A 25,308-nucleotide genomic window follows, 5' to 3' on the forward strand; every position below is an offset into this window, starting at 1 on the left:
GCAGCTTGCTGAAGCGTTGACGCGAAAGGCATTCATTGAAAAGCCCCACTTATCTATACATTTGTGGAGAAGCCTGATCAAGCAAGTTAGGAGCCTTTGTGACGTGGGTTTGATTCCGCTGAGCATCGGAGAAACTTAATGTCCCTGTTTCGTCATTGCCGAGCGGCACATTCCCAGTAGCACCTACTTAGTTCCCCAAGTTAGCATAAATACTCTCATTGAAGGACGGCACGCCCCTACTGGACCATACCCATTGACCTAACTTGGCAATAATGTGGTTCACTGAAGACGAGCACAGAAGGAGCGGCCCGTTAAAGGTTAAAGGTCACTTCGAGGTCAAAGGGTTTCGTCGAATAGTGCCGCATCTAATGAAGAGTAGCACATGTCGACGCCAATGTGGTTTATTGAAGAGCAGCATATATGTACACATTGCCACATACTGGGTGGCTCAGGTGGGAACCATGGTTGGTTTCCAACAATTTTCCCTCAGCAAGCCTGATGCGCCTTCCATTTGTACACGAAATACCAAGTGAGCCACGTAAGCGGAAAATCAGCTAAATACAGACATACATACATAGAAGGCTGGCCCTAAGAAAGTGCGTGGAATACTCTAAGAAAGCTATTGCTTTAAAACTACTGCGATAACCGCTCTCGCATGTGATCGCCCACAATATTGTCAGTACGACTATCTTGAACTGACAATCGACCGCTGCTGTCTCTGCGCAGGTACTCTTACGGCAGTGATTCAGAGCCTAGCCGAGATGAGTGGCTGGCGGTGAAGTACCAGCTCGGCTTGGACTTCCCGAACCTGCCGTACCTGATCGACGGCGACGTACGGATGACGCAAAGCCAGGCCATCCTGAAATACTTGGGGCGCAAACACGGCCTCGTACCAAAGGACGAACAAACGTTGCGGCGGGTTGAGGTGCTTCAACATGAGGTGACGGCCGTATCGCGTAGACAAGCAAACAAATCCTTCATTCTTTGTTTCATGAGCTTACTGAATGCAGCACTACTCAAAGCTTGTTAAGAAGCTGCAGCATTTTCCCTCTACGGTTGACCTTGGTACACAAAGCAACAAATGAATGTTTACTTTCAAGCCAATTAGCGGAATATGCGCAAGCAATGCAAACTTTCGTGTTGTAGTCACCTTGTCTATCCTTTTTCGCATCATCCTAACAGTGGATTGCAGACTGCGTCTCAACTGTTACGCTGAGTACCTATTTGAAACTTATATGCTGGCGTTTTGCGTTCCAAAACCACAATTTGATTATGAGGCGTGCAGTTTAGTGGGGCACTGCGAATACTTTGACCACCGTGGGTTTTGTAACGTGGATCTAAATGAAACTGTGCGAGCATTTTTAAATGCATCCACCACAGTCGGGATCGAAAGCTGGGCATCGAGCTCCGCAGCGCAATTCCACAGCAACCAAGCTACCGTGGCCGTTTGTTTTAAGCACTTATGGGATGACTTGTCTGAATGATTAGAGCATATGCAGAAATACGAAATAGGGCAATTGTATGTTTAAAGCGGCGCAACCACATTATTGTAGAACTTAAATAAAAGCCTATTTATTTGCGCTGACATGTGCAAATTTTTTACCGGCTAGGATGGCATCGTCTCGGAATAAACGCTCCTAAATTACTGTTTTCAAAATACAATACAACCTTTTACTACACGTTCAAAACTGAAAGAAGCGCTGAAATATGTGGCACTACTTACAATGTTTATTTTAACATAAATACGTAAATCAAACTGTCATAATGCTTCAGACCACTCAAGCACTTTGCCTGCGTGCGCGCCTGGGCTTTCATAAAATTGATGTATGCTGTCCTGTATTGCAAATTTTAATCTATCACCATTTCCATAGCAGCTGCTGCGACCTATTTGGCAATTTGCAGATCGTTTGTGTATTTATTATTATCTCCACGGTTCTGAATCTACCCCAACCGCGTAGTCAGCAGGCGCTCTTTAAAAAACCTGTTTATTTTCGCAAACAAAAATTTCTTACGGTGTGCGTTTTGCACAGCATGGTAGTTCTAGGTCCACCTTCATTGAAATAATATCGATACTGTTTTTCTGGTTACAGGTTTGTCGCTGCGACATTCAAATTCGCCCAGTGAATTTCTGGAAGGCCGTACTCTATCCCTACACGCTTTTGGTCAGAAAAATAACGCAGTACTTACGGCGGCGTTTCTACAGGCCTTGTAATGGGCCACGCGAATTGAAAAAAATTCCTGGGAAGCACCCAATTTACTGGCACCTTTGCTATATCGAAAAGCGTACCCGTTTTCCCGTCACCTTACTTACACAAATCAGGCATTTCATTTACAGTAAGCTGCGACATTTTCTTATTTAGATTAGCACTTCTTTGCGCTCATGCTTCTTTGTCTACGTTCTCTTCCTTGCGCATATGTCGCAGTTAATTGTTTACGTTTAAAACGCTTCTAATCGAAGAAGTTGCTTCAGGCGGCCAAAGAAAAGTAACTTCCTTTCCACTCTGAGAAAAAGGATGATCGGCGAAGCTGTGAATGTGGGCCCCTTACTGGCGAACTGCACCTCTGCCGCGGATCGGCCTGGTGTTGCACAATCTTCGGGATCGGCCAACCTATGGGTAGTGCTTCACACCTGCTTCACCTCCATCGCGGGTCGGCGCGGCATTGCACTAACTTCGAGATCGGCCTACGTATGGGGAGTGCTTAACGCTTGCTTCACCTTCACCGTGGGTCGGCCCGTCATTGCAAAATCTTCGGGATTGGGACACGTATTTACAGTGCTTAACGTCTGCTTCATGTCCGCCGTTGGGCGGCCCAATATTGCGCTACACTTCAGCATGGGCCCACGTGCTTGACGAGTGATTCGCGTCCGCCGGGGTTCGGCTCAATATTGCACAATCTTCGGGATGGGCGGACGTACGCTGAGTGCTTAATGCCTACTTCACCTCCGCCGTGGGTCGGCCCGGCATCGCCCCACATAACGGAAGTGCGTAACGCCTGCGTCAGCTCCACCGCTGGTCCGCCCCGCATTGCACTGTCTTCGGGATTGGCCAACGTATGGGGAGTGATTAACGCCTGCTTCGCCTGAGCGGTGCGTCGGCCTGGTATTGCTCTATCTTCGGGATCGGCCAACCCATGGGTAGTGCTTCACACCTGCTTCACCGCCACCACAGGTCGGCGCGGCATTGCACTAACTTCGAGATCGGCCCACGTATGGGGAGTGCGTAACGCCCGCTTCACCTTCACCTTGGGTCGGCCCGGCATTGCACTAGCTTCGGAATCGGCCTACGTATGGGGAGTGCTTAACGCCTCCTTTTCCTCAGTGGTGCGTCGGCCTCGTATTGCAAAATCGTCGGGATTAGCCCACGTATGGGCAGTGCTTAACGCCTGCTTCACGTCCGCCATGGGCGGCCCAATATTGCACTACTTCGGGATGGCCCCACATACGAGGAATGCTTGACGCCTGCTTCATGTCCGCCCTGGCTCGGCTGAATATTGCAGTGTCTTCGGTATGGGTGCACGTACGGCGAATACTTGACGCCAGCTTCACGTCCGCCGTGGGTTGGCTCAATATTGCACTGTCTTCGGGATGGGCGCGCGTACGGGGTAACGCCTGCTTCACCTCCGCCGTGGGTCGGCCCGGCATTGCACAGTCTTCGGGATTGGCCCACGTGTGGACAGTGCTTAAAGCTTGGTTCACGTCCGCCGTGGGGCGGCCGAATATTGCACTACTTTGGGATGGGCCCACGTACGGGAAATACTTGACGCTTGCTTCACGTCTGCGGTGGATTGGCTCAATATTTCACTGTCTTCGGTATGGCGCACGTGCGGGGAGTGCTTAATGCCTGCTTCATCTCTGCCGCAGGTCGACCCGGCATTGCACTGTCTTCTGGGTCGGCCCAGGTATGGGTAGTGCTTAATGCCTGGTTCACCTCCGCTGCGGGTTTCTGCCGACATTGCACTATCTTCGGGATCGGCGCACGTACGGAGAGTGCTTAACGGTTGCTTTACCTCAGCCGCGGGTTCGACTGGCATTGCACTGTATTCAGGTTCGGCCCACGTACGGGGAGTGCTTAACGAACGCTTCAGCTCCACCGCGGGTCGGCGCGGCATTGCACTAACTTCGAGATCGGCCGACGTATGGGAAGTGCATAACAGCTTCCTCACCTCCGCCGCGGGTCTGCCCGGCATTAAACTGTCTTCGGGATCGGCCTACGTAGGGGGAGTGCTTAACACCGGCTTCCCCTCAGCGGCGCATCGGCCTGGTATTGCACTATCTTCGGGATCGGCCCACGTGTGAAAAATATTTGGTCAATGTCCATGGATACAAGATCCACAGAACCTACCCAAAACAGCTTTGCTGTAAAAAGTGAAACAAAGAAATGTAGAAAATGCCAGACGCTATACAATAGGGCCAAAGACATCACTGTAATCGCAGCGAAGTTGCCGCTGCTTAGGTTGTGTCTGCATCAATACGAAGCCACGCAATCTCAGTGGCGATTCTTGTAGAGTGCTTCTTGTTACAGCCTGCTCCCCAAGAACGCATTCAATCACGGAAATGCAAAACAAAAAGAAAATAATAAGCGCAGTGTTTGAGTATACATAAATGCACATCGGCTATCACCAGTACATCTAAAAACATTTCTAGTTTGCGTTTATTGAGCGGCTGCCCTTCCTTGGGTTCGCAGGCCTTCGACATTTTGTGGGATACAGCGCGCTTGTCATATGACCCAGACTACACGGATGACAAGCGGCGGCAATTCTTGGCTGACGTGGCTGACAGGCTCCATCAACTTGAAGTCTACTTGGCCAAGCACGGACCGTACGGAGCTGGAAAGAACGTCACCTATGTGGACTTCATGGTCTATGAGAGTCTTCAAGTACGCACTCTTGCTCTAAAAAGCCCTGATGGGCCTTAGTATCAGATTGTACCTGTGAAGCACTTCAGTTGATAAGATGTATGCTGCCCAGCGACAAACCTCATGAAGGGGATTTGAATACAGTAGTTTTTATTCATATAAAGCTACAATACACTTAGTGTCGACAGTGGTAAAACAAGGAATGTTGATGAAGCGAATGCTTCGACAGGGGGATTCGTGTTTGTCGGTAATGTGAGTGCTGTCGCTGTTGCTATACTGACGTGTACACGGCGAGTCGAAATATTAGCTTTAGTTACATTACTTGTCCAACAGCGGCTTGTCTCTTTGAGTATCCATCTTTCTGGGAACTTCGGTCTTATTTTACAAAATACTTAGTATACTGTTGTCAAGTTCTTGACCCACGCATACAACTAAGTTGTGTCCTACGCACTTCTTCGTAGCATTGAAGATTTCGTAGGAGGACGTCATCATACCCGCTCTTTATATGTAACCCCTAAAGCACCCTGTACTCTTACGAATATGGGCTGACATAAGAAACTGTACCGATGGCTACCTAAAGCTCATGTGCAAATAAAAAAAAATATAACATGAATGATACCGACTGCTTCATCAACGTAATTGGTTCGGCAACATTTTCAAATCTGAACGCGAAATATAGCAAATGTGCATCGGTGCCAACAAATCCACAATATAAAACTCCGGCAGAGCCTATCTCACCATGAATTTCGGCATTATTGTGATTAGCATTGAAGAATTGCAGCTACACACTGTCTTGCCACTGGCGAAACACATCATGTAGGGGGCGTGTGTACAGCCGGGCTCTTCTCACGTTTTGGATGAAGAGCTCGTATAAAATTAGCTGGGAAGCTCTGTATATTGAGACACTGTCAGCACGTATACGAGGCGTGCTAGATTCCGCAAATCAGCGAACAAATTGAAAAATATTTCTGGTCAAAAAGAAGAGATGCTGCCACTTTGAGCTGTAGAAATCGGCTACGTTATTCTCCTCGTTTGTTTGCCCTCAATCACTCTGATGGAGGTGACTAAAAGAGCGACGCCCGATCCCTCTTTTAAGAAGCTATACTCTCATCATCATCATCCTTACCTCACGCGTTCGTTGCATTTGGGTTGTGTCGCCTTACTTTGTCGTCAGCGCATCGGCACTTCGGCACTTCGGCACCCCCACATGGAGTCTCGTTTTCAAGCACATACCGCATTTTTCGTCTTGGTATAGGCGTCTTGAAACAGTTTAATGAGTACAGTGTGGAGACGGCAAGTTGGAGGTTAGAGGGGGGATGAGTGTAGTACGCAAACGGGGTCAGCGGTCAGTACAAATCGTCGGCGTTCATGCACCGGTAATATCTACAGATATTCTGGAGGGCGGCGCTGCGTACTGGGTATCGGGCGGTGTCTTGACCTCTTGAAATGTTGAAAAATGTTTTGTTGATGGGGTATGATCAGGTACGGGCCTTGCCGTGGGGAGGAATGAGGGCGTGCGTAGATAACCAGGAGCTTCGAGGAGTTCCAGCTTCGCAAGAAGGACGTGTGAGCAGGTCGGCAGCGTGTAATCACCGTACGGGTCGGCATAGGTTGGTTGAACTCCTGGAGCGCGCAGGCGCCGATGTTGAGAAGGCATGAACAGCGAAGTGGCCTTAAAGGACTGGGCTAGGTGTGCAGCGGTCAGGAAGGCGTCCGTTTCTGGAGCGCGTTCTTTACGCGCCTGTAGGTGTTATTTAAAAGAAAAGCTTTCGTTTGCGAAGCTCACCGCGTTTGCATAACCCTGGGTGCTGCGCGTCTTTTTTTCTTGCTGCATAGGCAAACCAAGTACAGCGGAGGACGTGCGTGACGTCATCCCTGCTGCGTGTCTTGCAGCACCACCACATGTCACTTCCGCAGTTGCCAAAGACAGTTGCGAAACAGGCGGGTACAGTAGTAAAGCAGCAACTTCCAGGTTTGCTTTATGCGGATGGCGTTGTGCTGATAGATAACAAGGAAAGTGATATGCAACGTCTGGATAATATGTGTGGACAGGAAGGTGATAGATTAGGACTTAAATTTAGCGTGAAAAATCAGGTGTTATGATATTCAATGAAAACACCAAACATACAGTGACAATGCAGGGCCAGGAAATACCTCGCGTCAAAGAATATGATGACTTTGGTATACGGATCAACGAAGGCAATAGATTTATGGAAATACCGTTAGAAACAACAACACTAAAGGGGAATAGAAATGCCGCCACAACGAAACACAGAGCGCTATGGGGATACAATAGGTAAGAGGTGCTCCAGAGTATGTGGAAAGGTGTGATTGTTCCAGGACTTATATTTGGAAATGCGGTTGTTTGCTTGAAATAAGGAAACAGTCGGGTCTCAATGGCAACGAAAGGCCAGTAGGACGCCTCACATTGGGCGTACACGAGAAGACTACAATTGGAGCTGTGCAGGGTGATACGGGCCGGACAAGTTTCGGAATGAGGGAAGCTCACAGTAAAATTAATTATGAAGAACGACTGCGTAATATGGAAAAAAGCAAATGGGCTTGGAGAGTGTTCAGGTACTTGTACAGGAATAACATTGATTCACAGTGGAGGAAAAGAACTAGAAAGATTACCAGCAAGTATGCAGCCTGTATGGCGAGCAGCACTGCTACAGAAAACGTCAAGCGGAAAGTCAAAGAGGCTGAGGTCGTCTCATGGGTGGCGGCAACGTAGAAGAAACATGCCATGAGTAATTTTTAAGAGGCAAAAACGAAATCAGGAAAGAAACAATTTATGATAACTCTAAGTGAAGTTAATTACTTTTCGATGTGCGATCAGGATGCCTTAGAACGCGCACTAATAAAGTTAGGTGCAACAAGAAGCATGTGCATACTGGGGTAAAGCTATGGGAACGATGAAGCAGGTTTATTAGACTGAAAATATCTGCCCATCGGTGCGTTTAGGCTTCTCTAGTCTCCTTGAATGCCTTGGTTTCAGCGAGACCGGGGGAAAGGTAAACATGTGCGCAATAGAGATTAGTAAGAGGCTACTGGAAGATTGTTGGAAGAAACATGCAATGGAGGCTTACAAAAACAATGTTGCTAATAGGGGTTCAGAAAGTTTGTTGACGGGAACTGCTCATGTTACTTAAGGTAAGTAGGCGAAATAATAACTAGGCGAAATAATAACTAGGCGAAATAATAACAACTGCTTAGTGTTGCAACCCACCGCCCCAAAGGGGACGTTCTTGGATCCATTCATGCATTCATTCACGGCAGCGGCGGCCGTACTGGGTAAGAAAAACAAAACATCCGAGAACGCTTAAGCACTTCTTATTAGTTGTGAATATGAAAGCGTTAATGTACAATTGAAGGTCGCTTAGCGGTCATTCGAGTTTTACGCTGCGAGTATTATTATACAGGCTGGCGCTGCTTGCTGCCCGAGCCAGCAAGCAGCGCCAGCCTGCGGTGCCAACGGCGCATCTCGCCAACGTCCTGCACGACGCGAGACCGAGGGAACAGTGGCAACAGAGTCTTGGCAGGTGATAGCGGTAGGTGCTGGCCGAGCCAGCAAGCAGCAGCAGGCTGCAGTGTTGGCCCGGGCACTACGCGCCAGCTTTCGAGAACCAGGGCGAGAATGACGTGCCGTCACGTTGAAACCTCTGCCCCCACGCAGTACCTGGGGAAGTATAAAAACTCTTAATGGATCTAAAAATAATGACATCTCCTCTCCTCCTCCTCTGTCGGTGGTCCTTCTCTTGGCTCTTGCCGAGTGCCGACAGTGGCAGCACCTAGGCCGGGTACAGCTAGCAGACGCTCGAAACGTTGGCTACCTATGGCGCGCTGTGCACTGCGTGCCGGATGGATTTGGTTGCTGCGTTTCAGACGGGAGAGGTTCATAAATGAGTTACTCCAGTAACTGCTGTGATCCACGTTGCATTGCTTTATCGAAGATCCTTCCGCTGCGATCACTTCGAATGCGATGTCAACTCTGGAGGTGGTGTGCGCAAGGGAGCGAAAGGAGTGTTTTTTCTCTGATGGCGCCTTTTCATCAGCTTTGTTTGAACTTCAACGCCACCAAGAGAAACTAGAACAACACACAATTTTTATGTGTATATTTACCTTTTACTTCTGATTTGGGGTCTAGGCTTTATATGAACCCATGGTGGTGTAGTAATTCCATAATATATTCTGGCAAAGGCGCGTTTGCTCGTACTGCAGAAAGGCTTGGTAATGCATTGGGCCTTAATTTCTTGATGCCGTAGTTCCGAAGGAATTGGTTTTCAAATTGGTATTCACTGAAGTGATCCTAAGTTGAATAAACTAAGATTTGGTTTAGCACAAGTTTTTTGAGGAATAATACAAGGCTTGAAGGGGGGGGGATATACACCGTGATATTTCAGAAATAATTTCGAAAATAAGAACTGTTGATACGTCAGCCCGCCGTGTACGTGCTCGTAAAAATTTCATCAACGTCGAACGTAGAAAATAGTCTGCGTCATTGCGCGCCCTTTCGTTAGAGGTTTCTTCTACCCGACCTATCCGCGTTAAGGATGTTTCAGTGAGCTTAGATATACACGACATCATTGAACGCAATGTAATTTCGGCTGTGTTTAGCGGATGTCTGCGTTCTGATTTATCATGCGCGCAGATAAGGCATACTGAAAATAATGTGCCGTTGCTGTGCCTACGCACAGTAACTTCCGACTTTGGTAACAACCCCGCAAATACAAATACGTGCACCAATGCGTGCTACATGAAAGCTAGACTTGCACCGCGAGTAGCGTGAACAGCGGGGGTTCAGACCATGAGAACAGCTGTTTTGGTTTCGAGTTCGTGAGTGGAGTCCAACTAAAAAAAAGAAAAGATAAATACGTCGAGCAATGCGCGTCACTTCAGTATGGAATACGCGTCACTGAAGGGCGGGTCGAGCTAACACATGAAGCGCAACTTTCGTGTCAGAGCCCAGCAGCGGTTTCAACTAGAACGAAACGAGTGCGCCACGCAATGTAGGCAACATCATAATGAAGCCTGCCAAACCAGAAGCCTGAACGGTGAGGCTCATACAAAATGAAGGACGGCTTTCATAGCCGCGAGTGAACGTTTTCAACTACAACCATGCCGAACGTTACTGAGTGCGAAGAAAGGCTGCTGGTGCTCGCGCTTCTCACCAAATATTCTGAGTACGAGCGATTTCTGATGAACGTCCGCTTTCCTCACAAAGGCGCGGTTCCCGCACATTTTCAAAATTTGCCCCACCGATGCTGTTCAGCCAAATTTTTCGGCGAGCCGCGTTGCTTCTTCTGGATCGAATGGCGAAAAGTATTTCCCACTAGCGTCCTCAGTTGTTGCACCAATAAAGACAACATAGGCTAGGCAAGCCACAATACGTAAACGGCTATAGCAGTAGCGAAACGCTTCCCGCCAAAACTCCGCCACCATAAACCAATCGAAGCGCAATTTAGATACCCAGGAATGGCACCGGCGTCAGCTAAGGACCAAGAAAAAAGAAAGAACGCGCTAGCATGTGACCATGGCGGTTCAACTAATAGGAGGCTCTCCGGAGGCGTGGCAGGCGAGAGAGAAAGCGGTAAAGTTCAGCGGAAGTCGTTGCTTCTTTATTTAGGGGTTTTAGGGAGGTATGCTTTAAGTGTCCACCTAGCGGTGCCTTCAATTTCGTCTCCTGCTGAAGCGCTCACTGGCTGGAGGCACCTATTTCAGACGCGTAACATAGCCCAGCCCAGCAACAGATGAAATGGCCGCGCGCAGTAGGTGGAGCTTAACAGACTACCCCTCTGGAGTGCTATTGCGAGAGCAGTTCCCTTGAGCCCGATCTGCTCCGTTGAAGTGCGCTCGTGACGTGGCGTCCCAGCGAATGGGCCCTTACGTGCCGCTTCGCTACAAGATAGTGCAGACGCCGGCTTTTTCCCTCAACGGAGCATTTCACGCTTTGGATCCAACAAAAGGAAACAAAACTATGAGACACAATCTCGTGTTGGGACTCTTTATGACCGCCCACAACGCTTCGCTTGATGTAGATCCCAACTCGTTGGATCTGATGCTCTTTTTATTGCAAAACGACACAAAACCAGAGATCGAAGTTTGTTGGACGGTTGGTTTCGACCACAGTTTCCTCTGCGGAATACATTGAGGTATCAATGGACTGAATGACGGTTGGGGTTTTACGCGCCAAAAACACGATTTGATAAGGAAAGGCGCCGTGCTGACGGACTGCGGAATAATTTTGACCACCAGAGGCATTTAACGTGCTCCCAATGCACAACACGCGGGCTTCTCCGCATCTCGCCGCCATCGGAATGCCGCGGCCAAGGCGCGGATTTGATCTCACGACCTGGTACTTTTACAGTAAAATCTAGAGGCCCGAATAAAAACACACTTTTTTCAAATAACGATAAGCTTTTCTTGCCCGTTCCTCCAGTTTTGCAGTTCCTGGTTGCTGCCGTGCAAGATTGGTAATCAAATGCCAAGGCTCAAAGTATCTTTATTAGTGTTACATAGTGGTACATGGTGTTACCAATGGTACATAGTGTTGACTAGCGGATTGGCTTGGTCATAAAGGTTTATAAAGCGAGCGCAGCCACATTGGAAGGAGTGCTTATGGCGTTACGCTGCTGATCTAGAGGCAGTGGATTTATTCCCAGCCACAGCGGCCTCATTTCGATGAAGGCGAAATCTAAAAATTGTGACTAAACCCATCTCAGTATGAATGTCGATGCTAATCCGTTCCAGCAACGTACTTCCACCGTCCGAAACAGTCATGCCTAACACTCGCAATGCAGCGAGACTGCTGTTTAGCGCTTCCCTAAGGACCCTCGGCGCCACCTAGCGGCACCGCCACGAAGCCTGCACATTTTTTTCTGAAATGTATGCCACGACGGTGCGTGCGAACGCTGAGAAACGCTTCTGGACACACTGCGCCTTCTAGACGCACTGCCGAGAAGTCAGCGCATGGCATCCGAGACTACAAGCGTGTCGCGCTCGTGCGTGCGAACGCTCATAATTGTTCCCTCGCTTGCTGCACATCCAGTGAAACATAAACAATGGCCTAAGTTAGCGAGACGTTCACTGACGAGCGGCACATACCCATTTCATTGGTAGCTCAGCTGGCTGTAGTGTTATAGTGAGAGACGTTCATTGAAAAGTGGCACATACCCAATGTATTTGTGGCCAATCCTGCCAAAGCATCTTGTTGCTGTCTCTCATGAACTCTTGTAACGGGGGTCGATTCCGCTCAACATTGGAGAAGTTTAACGGATAATTTTCGTCATTCTAGGGTTTCACGCACCTACTGGTACATACGCAGTGACTCATGTTGGTATCAAAGAGGTTCACTGAAGGCTATCACAGGCAAAGCCCTACATACCCAGCTTTGCAAGCATGCGTCAGAGACCTTCATTGGGCATCGGGACATACTCAGGTCAACATCAACAGTGACCCTTGACGGCGTGAAAGAGGTTCGTTGAAGAGCTGCATATATGTACACATTGTCACTCATTCAGCCGTAAAAGTTTGTCCCACTGTTGATTTCGAACCCTGTTCCCTCATTGCACCAGCTCGATGCGCTACCCATTCGACCATGGAATACCCAGTGACCCAGGCAGAGTGGATAACAGTTAGATACGGAACAACATGCATACATAAATATATCTCTGATATATATGCATAGCCCCTGGAAAGTCCGTGGAATATCCTAACCATCCGAACACGTAAAAGACGCCCCACTTTATATCTCGGAGCACGGTAAATTACACTACCATGCCAAGAAGTATCAAATGTTCAACTGTGGTGGGACTCGAAAATGTAGTGCTGTTTTGGTAGTTGTATCAGTCAAATTAGTTTTGTATTTTAATTTACTGCGAGCCCGTGCCGGCTCTTATACACGAAGCAAATCAACATTGATGTGCAGCAACGAATGATTCACAATGTGGTTCACATGTGCTCCTAAACGAACAACTGGAAGCATTGTTTTGTAGTAATAAGACATGTGCAGTACAAGTCCTTCTCCTTTAAATGTTCAAACAAGTATTTTGATGGATTGTTCGCGGAAAACGATTGCGCTTTGGTCTGCAGAGTGTGTGATGGACCTACGTTCCTTTCGGGAACGTATAATGGGTTGCAGCTGGAAAGTTTACGTCAAGGGAAGTGTCTTGCGGAAAAAGCTTTTTTTACCTTGTTGTTAGCTCCTTAGTTGTAACTTGTTAGTACGCAAGGACAGCTTTCCTAGCAAACAACTGAAGCTTTTCTCACACTGATTTTGGGACCCGCATAAGCTTCGTCACTTATGCCTAGTTTCACACTTGTCGGGCAAAGCACAGGAAGCTACACGCTACGCCAATTCGCAGCCTTAGGTGTGTTTTTGTTGTGTATGTTAATCACTCCGTTGCAGTTATCGAAAAGGGCATTTTAGTGAAATTACGCACCATTATGGAAGGGTGAGTTTTCAGCTAAACAACGCACCAATGCGCTGTTTAGTTGAATTGTACGCTGTGTTTTCTTTTCACAGCGACATATTTTGTTATATCACCACCCTGGACTTTCGGTTGTTCGCCGGAGTAAATCCAGAAGGGTTTCCAACGGTTTAAAGAATCACAAAGTGAATAATAAAAAAAGATCTACGCAGCCTTTCACCTGGATTGCAGCACTGGTGCAACAGATTGCCTGTCGCAAGTTTTAGCTCTCTGCCACAGTGCCGAGTTTTCCACACTGAATAACACAGCGCTTAAGGCGTGCGATGGTGCCTATGACTACTATAATACGCTGACGCTACGGCTTTCAGTTTATCCGCAAGGCAGCACCAAGGCGAAGCAATTTAATCAAAACTAGCAATCAGATCTGAAAGATTACTAAAGAGGCTAGCACAAAACAGTTGTCTCTCCACTAACCACCGGGCATCGCCACGTCAGTATTAAATATGTGTTTTATCCGTAGCAGATTGCTCTAGCATGCCCTTACGACTGTTTATTCCAACCGATCTTGCATGAAAAAGTACAAGACTTACTGCACGCATTACTGAGCCGGTGCGGATGCTACACCAGAAAAAACAACACCTCAATAACAATGATTGGCTGAGGTGCCATTATTAGCTGACTCTTGGAACCCGATTTATTATAACAACACTGAGTTGAAACAGCTTAAACGAAGCCAGCGGTAAAAATCAAAATGCCGGAAAGGAAATAAAAAAACAAGCTCCCTCTCTCCACTTCTACACCGGGGAGGCCATACATAAAGTAGCAGGATGACATCCTAAGCCAATTATAAGCGTATGGCCTGCTCGAACAATTGCTTGGCGCAAACCGCATGAAAGTAAAGCCGTATTACATCCTCCAAATCTGATGTTCGAACATCATTGTATCCTGTAATGTGCATGTTTTACAATAAATACCCCTTTAGCACCATGAGAAAACATAAAAAGGTCGCTAGGGGTGTTCTGCTACCACCGATCTTTCGAATTTTCATCAAAAGTATGGTTCCAAAAAAGGTGCTTCGTCCTTCGACGCACACTCAACGATGCAATTTTCCTTAGACTGTACGCAAAAGTCTGGTCGCAGAATTCTCACTTTGCACGCTTCGCACTGTAGTTGTTACGCATTGGCAATGCTATCTACGGGACAGCTTCTTCATGTATTAAATGTAGAACTTAAGGACGCAATGCTACGTCCAATCTCTTATAAATTGTACACCTTTGTTCTTCAAGTGCGTGGCTTTGGTCATGAATGGAAGAGGTGCGCAGTTCGCGCTCCTTTGGTGGTAGATAGGTTCAGATCTCTGACGCCTTCAATATAGAATGTTGGTTATACTTAGCGATAAAAATGATGAGACCTAATTTTACATAAAAAATAATGCGTCATTGTGCGACGCACTGTTTTTCTTTCTTGTTTTTTTTTTTGGTAGGGAACGCGAGCAGTAAGAGGAGTCCCTCTTGCTCTCGTAACGTTCCCTGCTATGTGTGAAAGGGAATATATACTTACCTGGGTTGAGCTATTATCGACACTCACTCAAAGGCTCATTTTTATACGCTTAGGCGTGTCAATGTCCTTTTATTTTTCATCGCTCCGTTCTCCTTGACATTTTTATGTCGCGAGCCGCTCCATGTAGACAAGCGGTGCTTTCCAGTTAAAGAACCGCATTCTCCATAGGTAACTCTAGGAATATATCCTAGTGTAAGGTCACTGACTTGGCATTTCGCACAATGTCTGCCGCTAGAACGAGGTGCTGCACAAGGCATTAGGTAACAAAGAGTGAATGCATCCATGAAAGTGATTGATCAATAATGAATACTCAATCCGTCTACAGGAGATGGGATTGGTTGTTGGATGAAACATGAACACTGAAAACAATTCAGACAGCTACCCAGTTTAGGTTAAGGAGCGCTTGAACGTAGTGTATGCAATTATGTACTATGGTACTTACAGGGATGTCTCTTTAACTATAAAACTTGCCAGAAAATCAACATATATTGAGGTAAATCTCGTTACTGGTAGTTTAAAGAAAAATCATGAAAAATGGTGTTATTTCCCGCATGGCGAGATAAATTAGAAGAGGTCGTCGCAAGTTATAATGAGCAGCCGAGTGATAGTTATCACAAAGCATATTGTTTAACTGCCCTAAAAATGTTGGTTTTTATAGCTCATTGTTCTTGAGCACTACGACAAGTCGATTGCGAAGATAGTTATTGAACTTATTATCGAAGGAACGGTACAGAACAGACGCACATTCTTCTGTTCTTAGAGGAGGGAGGCCAGTATGGGTACCATACACTTTTTAATTGAAACAGCCACCTTATTTATTTCGCAAATGTACTGTAGTGAATAAATAAGGAGGGGCTGAAGCAGTGGCTGCAAGCAGCTCGGACTTTTCTCCATAACATGGGGCTTTTCATTCCACTCTGAGTAATGTATACCCACCAGCACCAGCGCCTTTCCCCTAATTTCCCTAGTTAAATTTCCGGTTGCTGCTTGGCGAGCTTGCATTTGGTGGGATGGCGCTTTAGTCAGTTGTACCGCAAAGCCCCTTGCAGGCTCAATTCCAGCGCAAGTGTTAAACTGTAAGCGGATTACAAAACGCAAACGATGCAAACGAGAAATAATTGCGATACACCTTTACTGAAATTTCGTGCCTCGCGAGAAAAGAACAGAAGGCCAGTAAAGTGTGTGAACTTGGTAAGCGCTAATCGGAGAAAATAACATTTGGACAAATGAGACCAAGTGCCCTTTAACGTAAAACTATCCCAATCTGTTTTTATTCCAATCTCTTGACGTCAAATTTGCGTAACCACCGACGCAAGCATCGTACGGTAACTTGCAGCGTTGGCTAAAAAGCTCGATCAAACGCGTTTCGCGTGTAGCGGCCGTCACTTTTTTCCTTTCAAAAGAAATACCGTTGCCTACATTGAGCACTTTTTGCTATTTAACTGGCTGATGAGAGCCGAGGAGCGCGGTCAAGCAGAGTGAGTTTCCATGGGATCGAGCCAGCGCACTGAAACTTGATAACCAGTTGATGAGCGTGGTGATGGCTCCTGTGCTTGGTACGCTTTCCTTTACTTAGCTTGCGGCGGCTGGTCAAAAATCGCGGTGGCGTGCAACAAAAGGCAAAATATGTCGGTAAAACGGATCCTCAGCCAAGAAAATTTGGCAGAGCGATGTAGTACACGTGCGGGAGGGTCTCAATACGGTATACTGCCGCGCAATTTTGTTTTTATTTTACGTAAATAACTCCATCCTCCTGAGCATCTCCGAGTAGCCAGTGCCAAAGCAATCGGCGGGCAGCCATATTCTATTCCTTTCGGAAGGGGGCAGTCTCTGGCTATTTGGAAGGAAATTGAGCTTTGTTCAGCATATTAAAGCGTTTTTAATGCGTACACGTACCTTTGACGAGGTTAGTTTTCGCGGTTTTGTGACGTCGCGTGACAGGGGAAGTAAGCTTAGGCCGAAAAAGTTTGACCAATAGCAATTGTGGAAATGGCGTCTTTTTCGCTAATGCGAAAAACGCATCGAAATGATAGGGGTAACGGCGAAACGCTATGACATTTAGAGAAATTGCCCTCGATGGATGGCAAGCAATATGTCCTAGCATGCGAGAGGCGTGTATTCTCGAACCTAGAATGCACACAAGAGAACAAAATTTGAAAGCTGGGCGCTTTTAATTATTCCACTGCTACCCCCCCCCTCCCGCCTTGGAGTTATACGTTCAATTCGTGAGCTCACTGATACGAACGACAACAATGGTTTTTACCAGTGATTTCACGCTGGCTGTGCTTTTGGTTTTCTCAGGTGGTCAAGATACTTGGCCCTACCACATTCAGCAAGGGTTATTCGGCTCTCGAAGAGTACTGTGACCGCATCGCTGCTCTACCGGGTATTAAAGAGTACCTGGCCTCGGACCAGTTCAGATCCTGGCCAATTTGGAGCCCATTCGCGAAGGCACTTTCGGCGCGCAGCGGTCCGCCTGCCGAGGACAGTTGAAAGTTGGAATTCTGCGCTAGATAGGTGAATGCCTTCTGCTGAGAAGCGAACTGGAAGCCGCAGATCCCATGCATTTACAATGCAATAAAGTGAATACGCTGCTGTTGTTGGCATAAAGCTAACATGTTGTTTCATCCAAATACATTATTTTAGTCATATTTTGAACGGTGTTCTTTCAGCGGTAAGGTGCTTAAAAGAGTAATACACCTCTCAAAGGCGGCGAGAGCTAAGGCAAGTGCGTGCCTCACACGTGCACAATCACACCAATGGACGTACTCTTGCGCGCAGATTCACTGTTTTCTTACAAGCGCACCAGCTTACATGGCCACCGTAGTGTTCAAGCACGAACAAATGGAACTTACTGCAATTGCATATCAAAGAAGCACTTGTGTTACTTCGCAGCGGCTGCTCTTATTACCTTACCCAGATTGTCTGCTGCTATCTCTGCTCAATGTCTTCATGTTTTGCCCATCATTAGATGATTCTAACCTGCACTTCTTGATTTATATTACCTGTTACAGGCTGCTTCCAGCGTACACGGGGAACATTGTGGACGATGGTTGCTTGCGGTCTCTCGCAAATCCAAAGCGCTCATCAAACACATCGATGAAACACAAAATCAAACATCCAAAGGCTATTTGACGCGTTGTTACCTTCCGGCTGCTTTCGGCTTACTGCCCCTTGCGCACGACCCCGAACCGCGGTGTTGGCGCATACCTACGCGTAGTTATTATCGTGTAGGTTATGGGCATGCGGCTTGAACAAAATCTCCGCAACTAAAACTCTGCAAGTGCACGTGACACACTCCAAACATTGCGTATTATCGACATTATGGAACTACCACGTAGTGGGCGTGCGCGGGCAAATTCGAAAGGTCGCCCATAACAGATAAACAGGGACTGCTGTTTGACGTAGCACGAAGCAAGTAGATCTATTGCTCATTAGGCGAATGGCAGCACGAAAGGAAATCTTAAATTCCCAATTAATTGAAAGCTACAATAAACTTGATAAACCTGGCGTCACGAAGGAGAAGCTGAAGGCCCATCAACATGAACATCCCAAATTCTACTTAATAAATTCATATATTTTTTCTTCCAGCCTACCTCTCTTTAGGCCCTTCAATCAAAGTCACATAGATATCACAAAGCGTGTGCACTCTCCATTATGGCATTATGTTAATCAAGTGAACTGCCGTAGAATGTAATAGGAATGCTGCGGAGTTAGCAATGGTGGTGTCACGTCGCAGCTTTCGTCAAGCCAGGCATCACAATGATAATTTCGGCCTATAGGCACGAAGTCATTAAACAGAGTGTATAGGCGATGTGGTATCTATGTGGTGTTGCTTCAATCTTTCATCTTCTTTCCCGTCCAGCTTTGTAAGTACACGACCATACACACGCCGCCAGGATCACTTAATTATATTGCACTGACGTCTGCTCAATATTTGGGGTGGAAGAAGGCTCTGTCTTGCGTGCACAAACTGAAAGTGCAAATTATTGCCGAAATCCGCATGCTCGCAGCGATTCTTGAGTTTTATTAGTGTTCTTGATGTTCAGTCACAATGGCAACGTATATGGATAAAGCATCATTAGGGAAAATGGCAGAAGCAAGCGAAAGCATACAAAGTGGCCACCGCGCAAAAGCCTGAGGCATTTGACCTCGCTACGATAGTATATAGTTAATCTCTGATGCGTGCCTCTCATGCGTGCAAATATGAGGATTTAGTTCGCGAATTTTAGTAGTGAGATTGTTAAGTCCTTAGGTGACTTGAATGAAGTGAAAACTATAAAAAACCAAACACTGCAGCTGAACAAAGCATAAGAGAAATTGAACTTCCTTTTAGTGTAACTGTGAAAACAACGGAAATATAAATAAAAGTGTTAGACAATTTGCTGCCGGGGGTAGCCCAACCCACCACCTTCGTATGCACTGATCTGCCGGTTGAAATCCGATGGCGGCTGTGTCCCTGTCAATGCTTTTCTGTGTTTGTGTATGTCTATTGAACAGAGCTAGTTAATGTTAGCCAACAGGCCTTATGGCTATGGTGTCGGATGTGAACCTTCTGTCAAATGCAGATATCATGTAGTACGTGACGCCAGCAGTTAGCACTAACATATTGTTCTTGGAACTGGCGGCTCAGTGTGCACCAAAAGGATATTTCTTTCCTTATAATGCATATAGAAGGAAATTTGAATAATTGTACCTTTCTGTACCATGCAGAATATATAGAGCACTTCTATATTCAGCGTGGATATTCAGCTCACCACCAAGAGAAGCTACAGAAACCGAACGGCGTTGGCGTAATCGTTGATGACCGCGTAGAAGACAAGGCGCGGTTCATACGCAGCTTGTACCTTCGAGCGACAAGTAAGCCTGCAAGTACGGAAAAGATTGAGACAGAGAAGTCTAATGCCGCCATTGATTGTCCTGTATTTCGATGCATGCAGCCTGCCAAGGAGCCTGCCCGCCTGATGTCTTTTTCTATGCCTACTTCGGTTGATGAAATTTCAAGAGTTGACCTGCAGGTCAGCACCATGCTGCAGTACCTAGCGAATGCCATGAAAGAACTACTGACCAGTATCACATTTCCAACTACTCGAAGTGGACAAGAAGTGCAGCAAGCGCTGAGTCCATTCCTAGCAACCCTCGAGTATAGGGATGGCTGATAATCACCTATCGTTTCGCAAAGAGGTCATAGGCGACCGAGTGGTTTTTCTCTATATTCATAAATGCTTTCTCTCTCTCTTTCTCTCTTAAGAAGCGTCGATCATCCTGTAGAGTTCCAAGAGACTTACATACATGAGGACTAATTGTCGTCATTATGCATACACTAGAAATTTTCTAATCATCGTAATCTTTTAAACCAAGTTATCAAACCCGTTCTGGCCGTGCGGCAACGTAGGAATCGTGCTATAGGCCTACAGGGAAAGCAGTAGGTCATGTTTATTGGTCGGGTGCTTACCTACATTGTTCAGCCTGGGTCGCCTCATCATGAGAACCAGTATGTTTGCATAGCAACGTTGCTTTTAAACTAGTGGTTGCAAACCTATCAGCCTCATATTCGCTTTGATAGTGTCACGAGCGATAGCAGACGACGCTTGGTGCGTACGTGTTTCACGCTTTCGAGCAGAGAAAGCAACCATAATCGACGTTGAGCTCGCGCTCGTGAGGAGGGCTCAAGGAATAAACAAGGGCTTGACTTTCCCACCTGGTCCCCACTGCGTCTGGATGCGTCTTACGCCACCCCAGGACCCACAGAAACCGACGGCCACAACGGCACGTCATAGATTGCAAGAGACCACAAAACACTTTGACGGAAAGGCCTGGTCTATGCTGACTAACGTCGGCCACCCTATTTGCGGGAAGACAGACGCTGGGCAAGCCAGCGTTTGTTTTCATTTGTACCTGACCATGGACGGTACCAGCATAACAATTGAAGCCCTATGTTTCTACGAGTCTAGTCGCACAGCAGCTGCTTGGACGTTTGTGTCACGTCGCTTCGTCACAGGGGCTAAGTGACTTTCGATATGGGGAGGCAACGGAGTGATTATATCGCCAGCTACCTTAAGATCAAAGGTGTAGCTCGCTGTCATTTGCCAAGCGAAAATCAGCAGATTGATTGATCTGCATTCAAACCCAGCATCGAAGAAGCTTGTTTCGAAGGGCTGTCTTCTGGCCATGAGCAAGCGGTCAAGGAAGCAACACAGCATGAAATGAGCATGCTGACATGCTCTCCAACATTCTCGGAATCCGACGCGGAGTTGGTGCGACTAGGTTTGATTCGTGGGCGTGCCGGGCGAAAATACCAACGCATAGAGCGCATCTGTGATCGAAGGATAGCCAGGCGTCCGTCATGGATCCAGCCACGAATCGGCAAACTGGAGTCTCAAGCGTGGGCAAAATTTGCTGAATCCGTCAGCCTCAGAAAACCTATTTCTCATATATATTGCGAGCCGTGCGAGGTACACGTGTATTTCCTCAATAACTCTTCCCCAGAAACTACTGGTGCTGCCATAACACCGACTCATTACTTCCTTTTCTCAGAATATATCCGCGTATGATGACAGCCTCCCTAAATATCATTAGCCTGTCGAGAGGCTGGTGCTTGAATCTATTGTGTTGGCTCTACCGCAATTTGGACTCTGTACCAGGAGTCCGAAAGGAAGTTGGCCTACCGTAGGCGCCTTTCTTGTAGCTATTTCTATTAATTCTATCAGTGACATACCCAGACCATACACTCATGGCTCTACAACTGTGGGCGAATCTACAGTAGCTGTGATCTTCCCCGCAAACTGCGTAACATTTCTGTTTCAAGCCTCTTACTGAACAGCATCGACTGCTGAGGAGCTTGCTGCACTTAGGAGCGGACTTCATATGATTCATGAAGATAACTTCAAGGGAACGTTCCACGTTCGTTATCCGCTCTACATCGTGGACGACGTAGACCACGTATTGCTGGAAATAAGACAGTAGTAACACCAACTAGCAGAGGAAGGGAATGAGCTGAATTTTCAGTGGTTAACAGGATACGGCAGTATCATGGACAAGACACATGCTGATGAAGCCGCTAGGGTAAGCTTACGAAAATGACGCTGAACAAACGCATTCTGGGGTGCTATGCAGGATGCGCCGAGTTTCTCGTTCACCCGAGTTTTACCCGAGTTTGCTCGACGGCAGTCAGTGAACGGAGATAGCTTGAAACGCGCCGAAGCTGCAGACAAAAAAATATGTAGACAAAAAGCCGCGCATGACAACATGAGCGCACCCTGCGCGGCACGCTGCTTCCACGTTTCAAGCGCAGAAGGCTGCACAACGAAACGCACCAGCGCCGCGTATTGTTATCAACGGATTATCGCAACTTAGCGATACCGCGACTGTGCCGCGGTCTGTCTGCACACTTGCCGTGAGCCGCTTGCCACGCCTTCCCCGGGCGCGTCAAGGGCGTGCCTCCTCTTTCGAGCACTATCTTTGTTTCCTCCTTCGAATGTGAACAGGGTACATGTGGCGCATTATTGCACCTACACTTTCACTCAAACGAATGCGTTAAAATACAACAAATAAAATAACTAACATTTTTATTTCTTTAAGTATCTGTTTTTTGTTTTCAACGCTAGAAATTTGTGATGACAAACGGAGATCGAGCAAATTATTAAATTTTGCACTTCTTGCCGCGAGTGGCGACAGTGAGGCGAAAGCTTAGAAGCGGTACATTGAAGCGGGTCGCACGCACGAGGGCGTTCATACGGTGATAAGTCGCCTAGGGGCGCTGTAGTGCTATTCTCAATAGCGGCGCTGGCATCGAGGCACCCTAATTCTCAATAAAGTCGGTCATGATCCATGGAGGGTCATGGCCACTCTTTCTCTGTTAGGGGAATACAAACGCAGCGCCGTGGTACGGCTGTTCATCGCAGGCCCTTCAGTAGGCTATTAAGGCTCCCGCTTTATCAACTGAAAACGACACAACGTCTACCGCTGCAAAATGGCGGTATGTTATTATAGAGTGCGTAGTGACGCAGTTCAGTGAAGATGTACCAGTTTATCTTTGTGCGCGAAGCCTCTGCGATACATTGTGAAAAGTGCGTGCTTCCCAGCGACACAATTCATCGCTTGTCATCGTTTGCCCAGTGAAGGTGCCTCTGACCGCATGTACGCAGTATATGAGTGTGTTGTGTAGTCGAAGGTGCTTGCGGATTACCTCTGCTGGAGCCAGCAGCGATCGTAGATGGATATCGTAACGACACCACAGCACTCGCATTTTGGCAGGGGAGGGCTCTTGTGTGCAGTTATGAAATCAGACTTCGAATGAAGAGAGGTGTTGGAACTGTTGAGTGCGCAGTGCTTGTGATGAAGAAATGCCATTGCACTGGGTCTAGAAGAGCGAGCGACTCTCGGACGCTGATCGTGATTACGACGCTGTGGCTCCGTTTCATCACCGATGACAGAGCAGCCATCTCAAACGACTGCTGCAATACGCACTCCTCAGCATCGTCGTCCTCCTCGGCGCATCGACGCCTTGCAAGCAGCTACAGTGACGTGCCGATAATTATTTACTGTGCGCTACGTCGCCACAATGCAGGCAATGAAACCGTGCTGTGGGGCCCTCTCAGCCCGAGAAGATATATGCATAAGCCAGCGACAGTCAACGCTTTGTTTTTGATAGTAGTGCGCAGTACATCACCGATGACAGTGTGTTGTGCGTGTTTTATGTCGGTGGTGAATATTGTTGATGCCTCTCAGCTCGGCACCGCGTCGCTGTTGCCGAAAGATAAGTTGGGCGTGGTCCAACCGTGGTGGGTGCGCGCACAAGAGTTACGTGCCTCGCGCGGGGCGTGACCTCTGGCTTTGATTGACAGGCGAACTCGTGCTAAACTCGTACATCGCGAAACCCCCTCCGAGTTCAACTCAGTAACATGGCGGCGGCAGCAGCAGCCTGTTTCATTGCATCCCGCGGCAGCAAGCGTCAGTATGACCGTCCGGACCCGTTCACCTACATGACCGACAGGGAGTTTCAGCGTCATTTTCGCCTGTCGAAGACAACAGTGCTCTGGCTGTGTGACGAGCTAGGCGAAGACTCTCGTCTGCGGAGACAGCGTGGCGGGCTTCATTCGCTCACCGTCGTAGAGCAAGTCATCTGTGCCCTCCGTTTCAACGGGACTGGGAGCTTTCAGGGAAGCGTCGGCGCCGAGCGTTACATTGGACGCCATCAAACTACTCTTAGCCACTGTGTCAGAGATGTGTCTGACGCGCTTATCGATGCGGCAGTGCGTAAGCGGTGGCTGGCTTTCCTGAATACTGCGGCTGAGCGGGCATATATAAAAGAATGCTTCCTACTTCGTGGGAACATTACGAACGTAGTCGGGTGTGTCGACGGAACGTACGTAGGAATTAAGGTGCCTTCAATGTCAGTGTTACTGTGATTAACACTGAAGCAATGTTTAGAGACCCATATTGCCAAATTTGCCACTTCTGTGTAGCCGACTTAAATTTTGTGTTAGCGACATCTCACATGCGGCTGCTTATGATACTGACTTTTTCGCTGGTTGATTACTTTTCGCAGATTGTTCTACTTGTCTGTCAGGGTGCCTTCCAAATGGCTCACTTTCTTGGCAAAGAGGTTAAGTATAAATAGATAAATGGATATCACAAATTGTGTGACGTAACCTATGAATCCTAATCTCATAAAGAACTTGGGGTTCTTCGTTGGTGAAGTTACTTAGTATGCACAATGCTGAATTTTGGTCATGCGTAATCTATCGACCGCACTATGAAACAGCGAGGCATTGCACAATTTGTTGCAGCGCGAGATGTGGATGTTGCGCCAAGCCGGTCGTGCCTATGCATTTGTGGCGAAATGAAAATGCATTGAGAATGTTAGTGTGTTGGCTTGCATGAAGAAAATACTTCAGATTGTTTGCTCTGTTCACTGTCGATGCATGTGCCAGAGGTTCAGTGTACCTTCTTTTTTTTTTGGGGGGGGGGCGTTACTGGATGGATAAATCGTATATTTTCGTATCATAATGGGGCTCTAATTCTTAAGCAGTAGAACAATGCACATCCAATGCTCTGCAGAACTCTCTGTACGTGAAGATGTCGTGAACCACGAAGGCAAAATTACATATCGGGAGAAATGTGGTGCAGATGCCAATGAATAGTGGGTCTTTAACCCACCATGGTAAAAATAAAAATTGCAGATCAAATAGACCATTTGTACAGCTTTAGAGCAACGATTACACAAAACGTGATATACTCAAACGAGTAAACGCTTGCCGCAATGCCATAGTAGGATGAGCGACATGCAGCATATATTGGCATTGAACATGTCTCATAACCGTTATTTTTATTGTAAGCCCTCGCTGTCACACCTTTCCCTCCGACACTCCCTTCACTGAAACGTGGCACTGTCTTTCCATTGGTGTCATGATGATAATGGTAACGACAGCAGCAAGGCTGGTTAATGCTTGCCCCTTTGA

General features: G+C 47.3%; 1 protein-coding gene across 1 annotated transcript in view; it reads left to right on the top strand.

Moving 5' to 3' along the window:
- Nucleotides 1-17,442, top strand: part of LOC142584787 (glutathione S-transferase Mu 2-like) — a 42,626-nt gene extending 25,184 nt beyond the window's left edge. Inside the window, exons 2-4 of the mRNA XM_075695050.1 lie at nucleotides 727-940; nucleotides 4,686-4,877; nucleotides 17,147-17,442. Of these exons, the coding sequence (XP_075551165.1) occupies nucleotides 727-940; nucleotides 4,686-4,877; nucleotides 17,147-17,338 (598 nt within the window). The 3' untranslated portion in view covers nucleotides 17,339-17,442. The remainder of the gene's footprint in view (nucleotides 1-726; nucleotides 941-4,685; nucleotides 4,878-17,146) is intronic.
- The last annotated feature ends 7,866 nt before the right edge of the window (nucleotides 17,443-25,308 follow it).

This window comes from Dermacentor variabilis, chromosome 6, assembly GCF_050947875.1.
Source record: "Dermacentor variabilis isolate Ectoservices chromosome 6, ASM5094787v1, whole genome shotgun sequence".
In the NCBI taxonomy this organism is placed as follows: Eukaryota; Metazoa; Arthropoda; class Arachnida; order Ixodida; family Ixodidae; genus Dermacentor; species Dermacentor variabilis.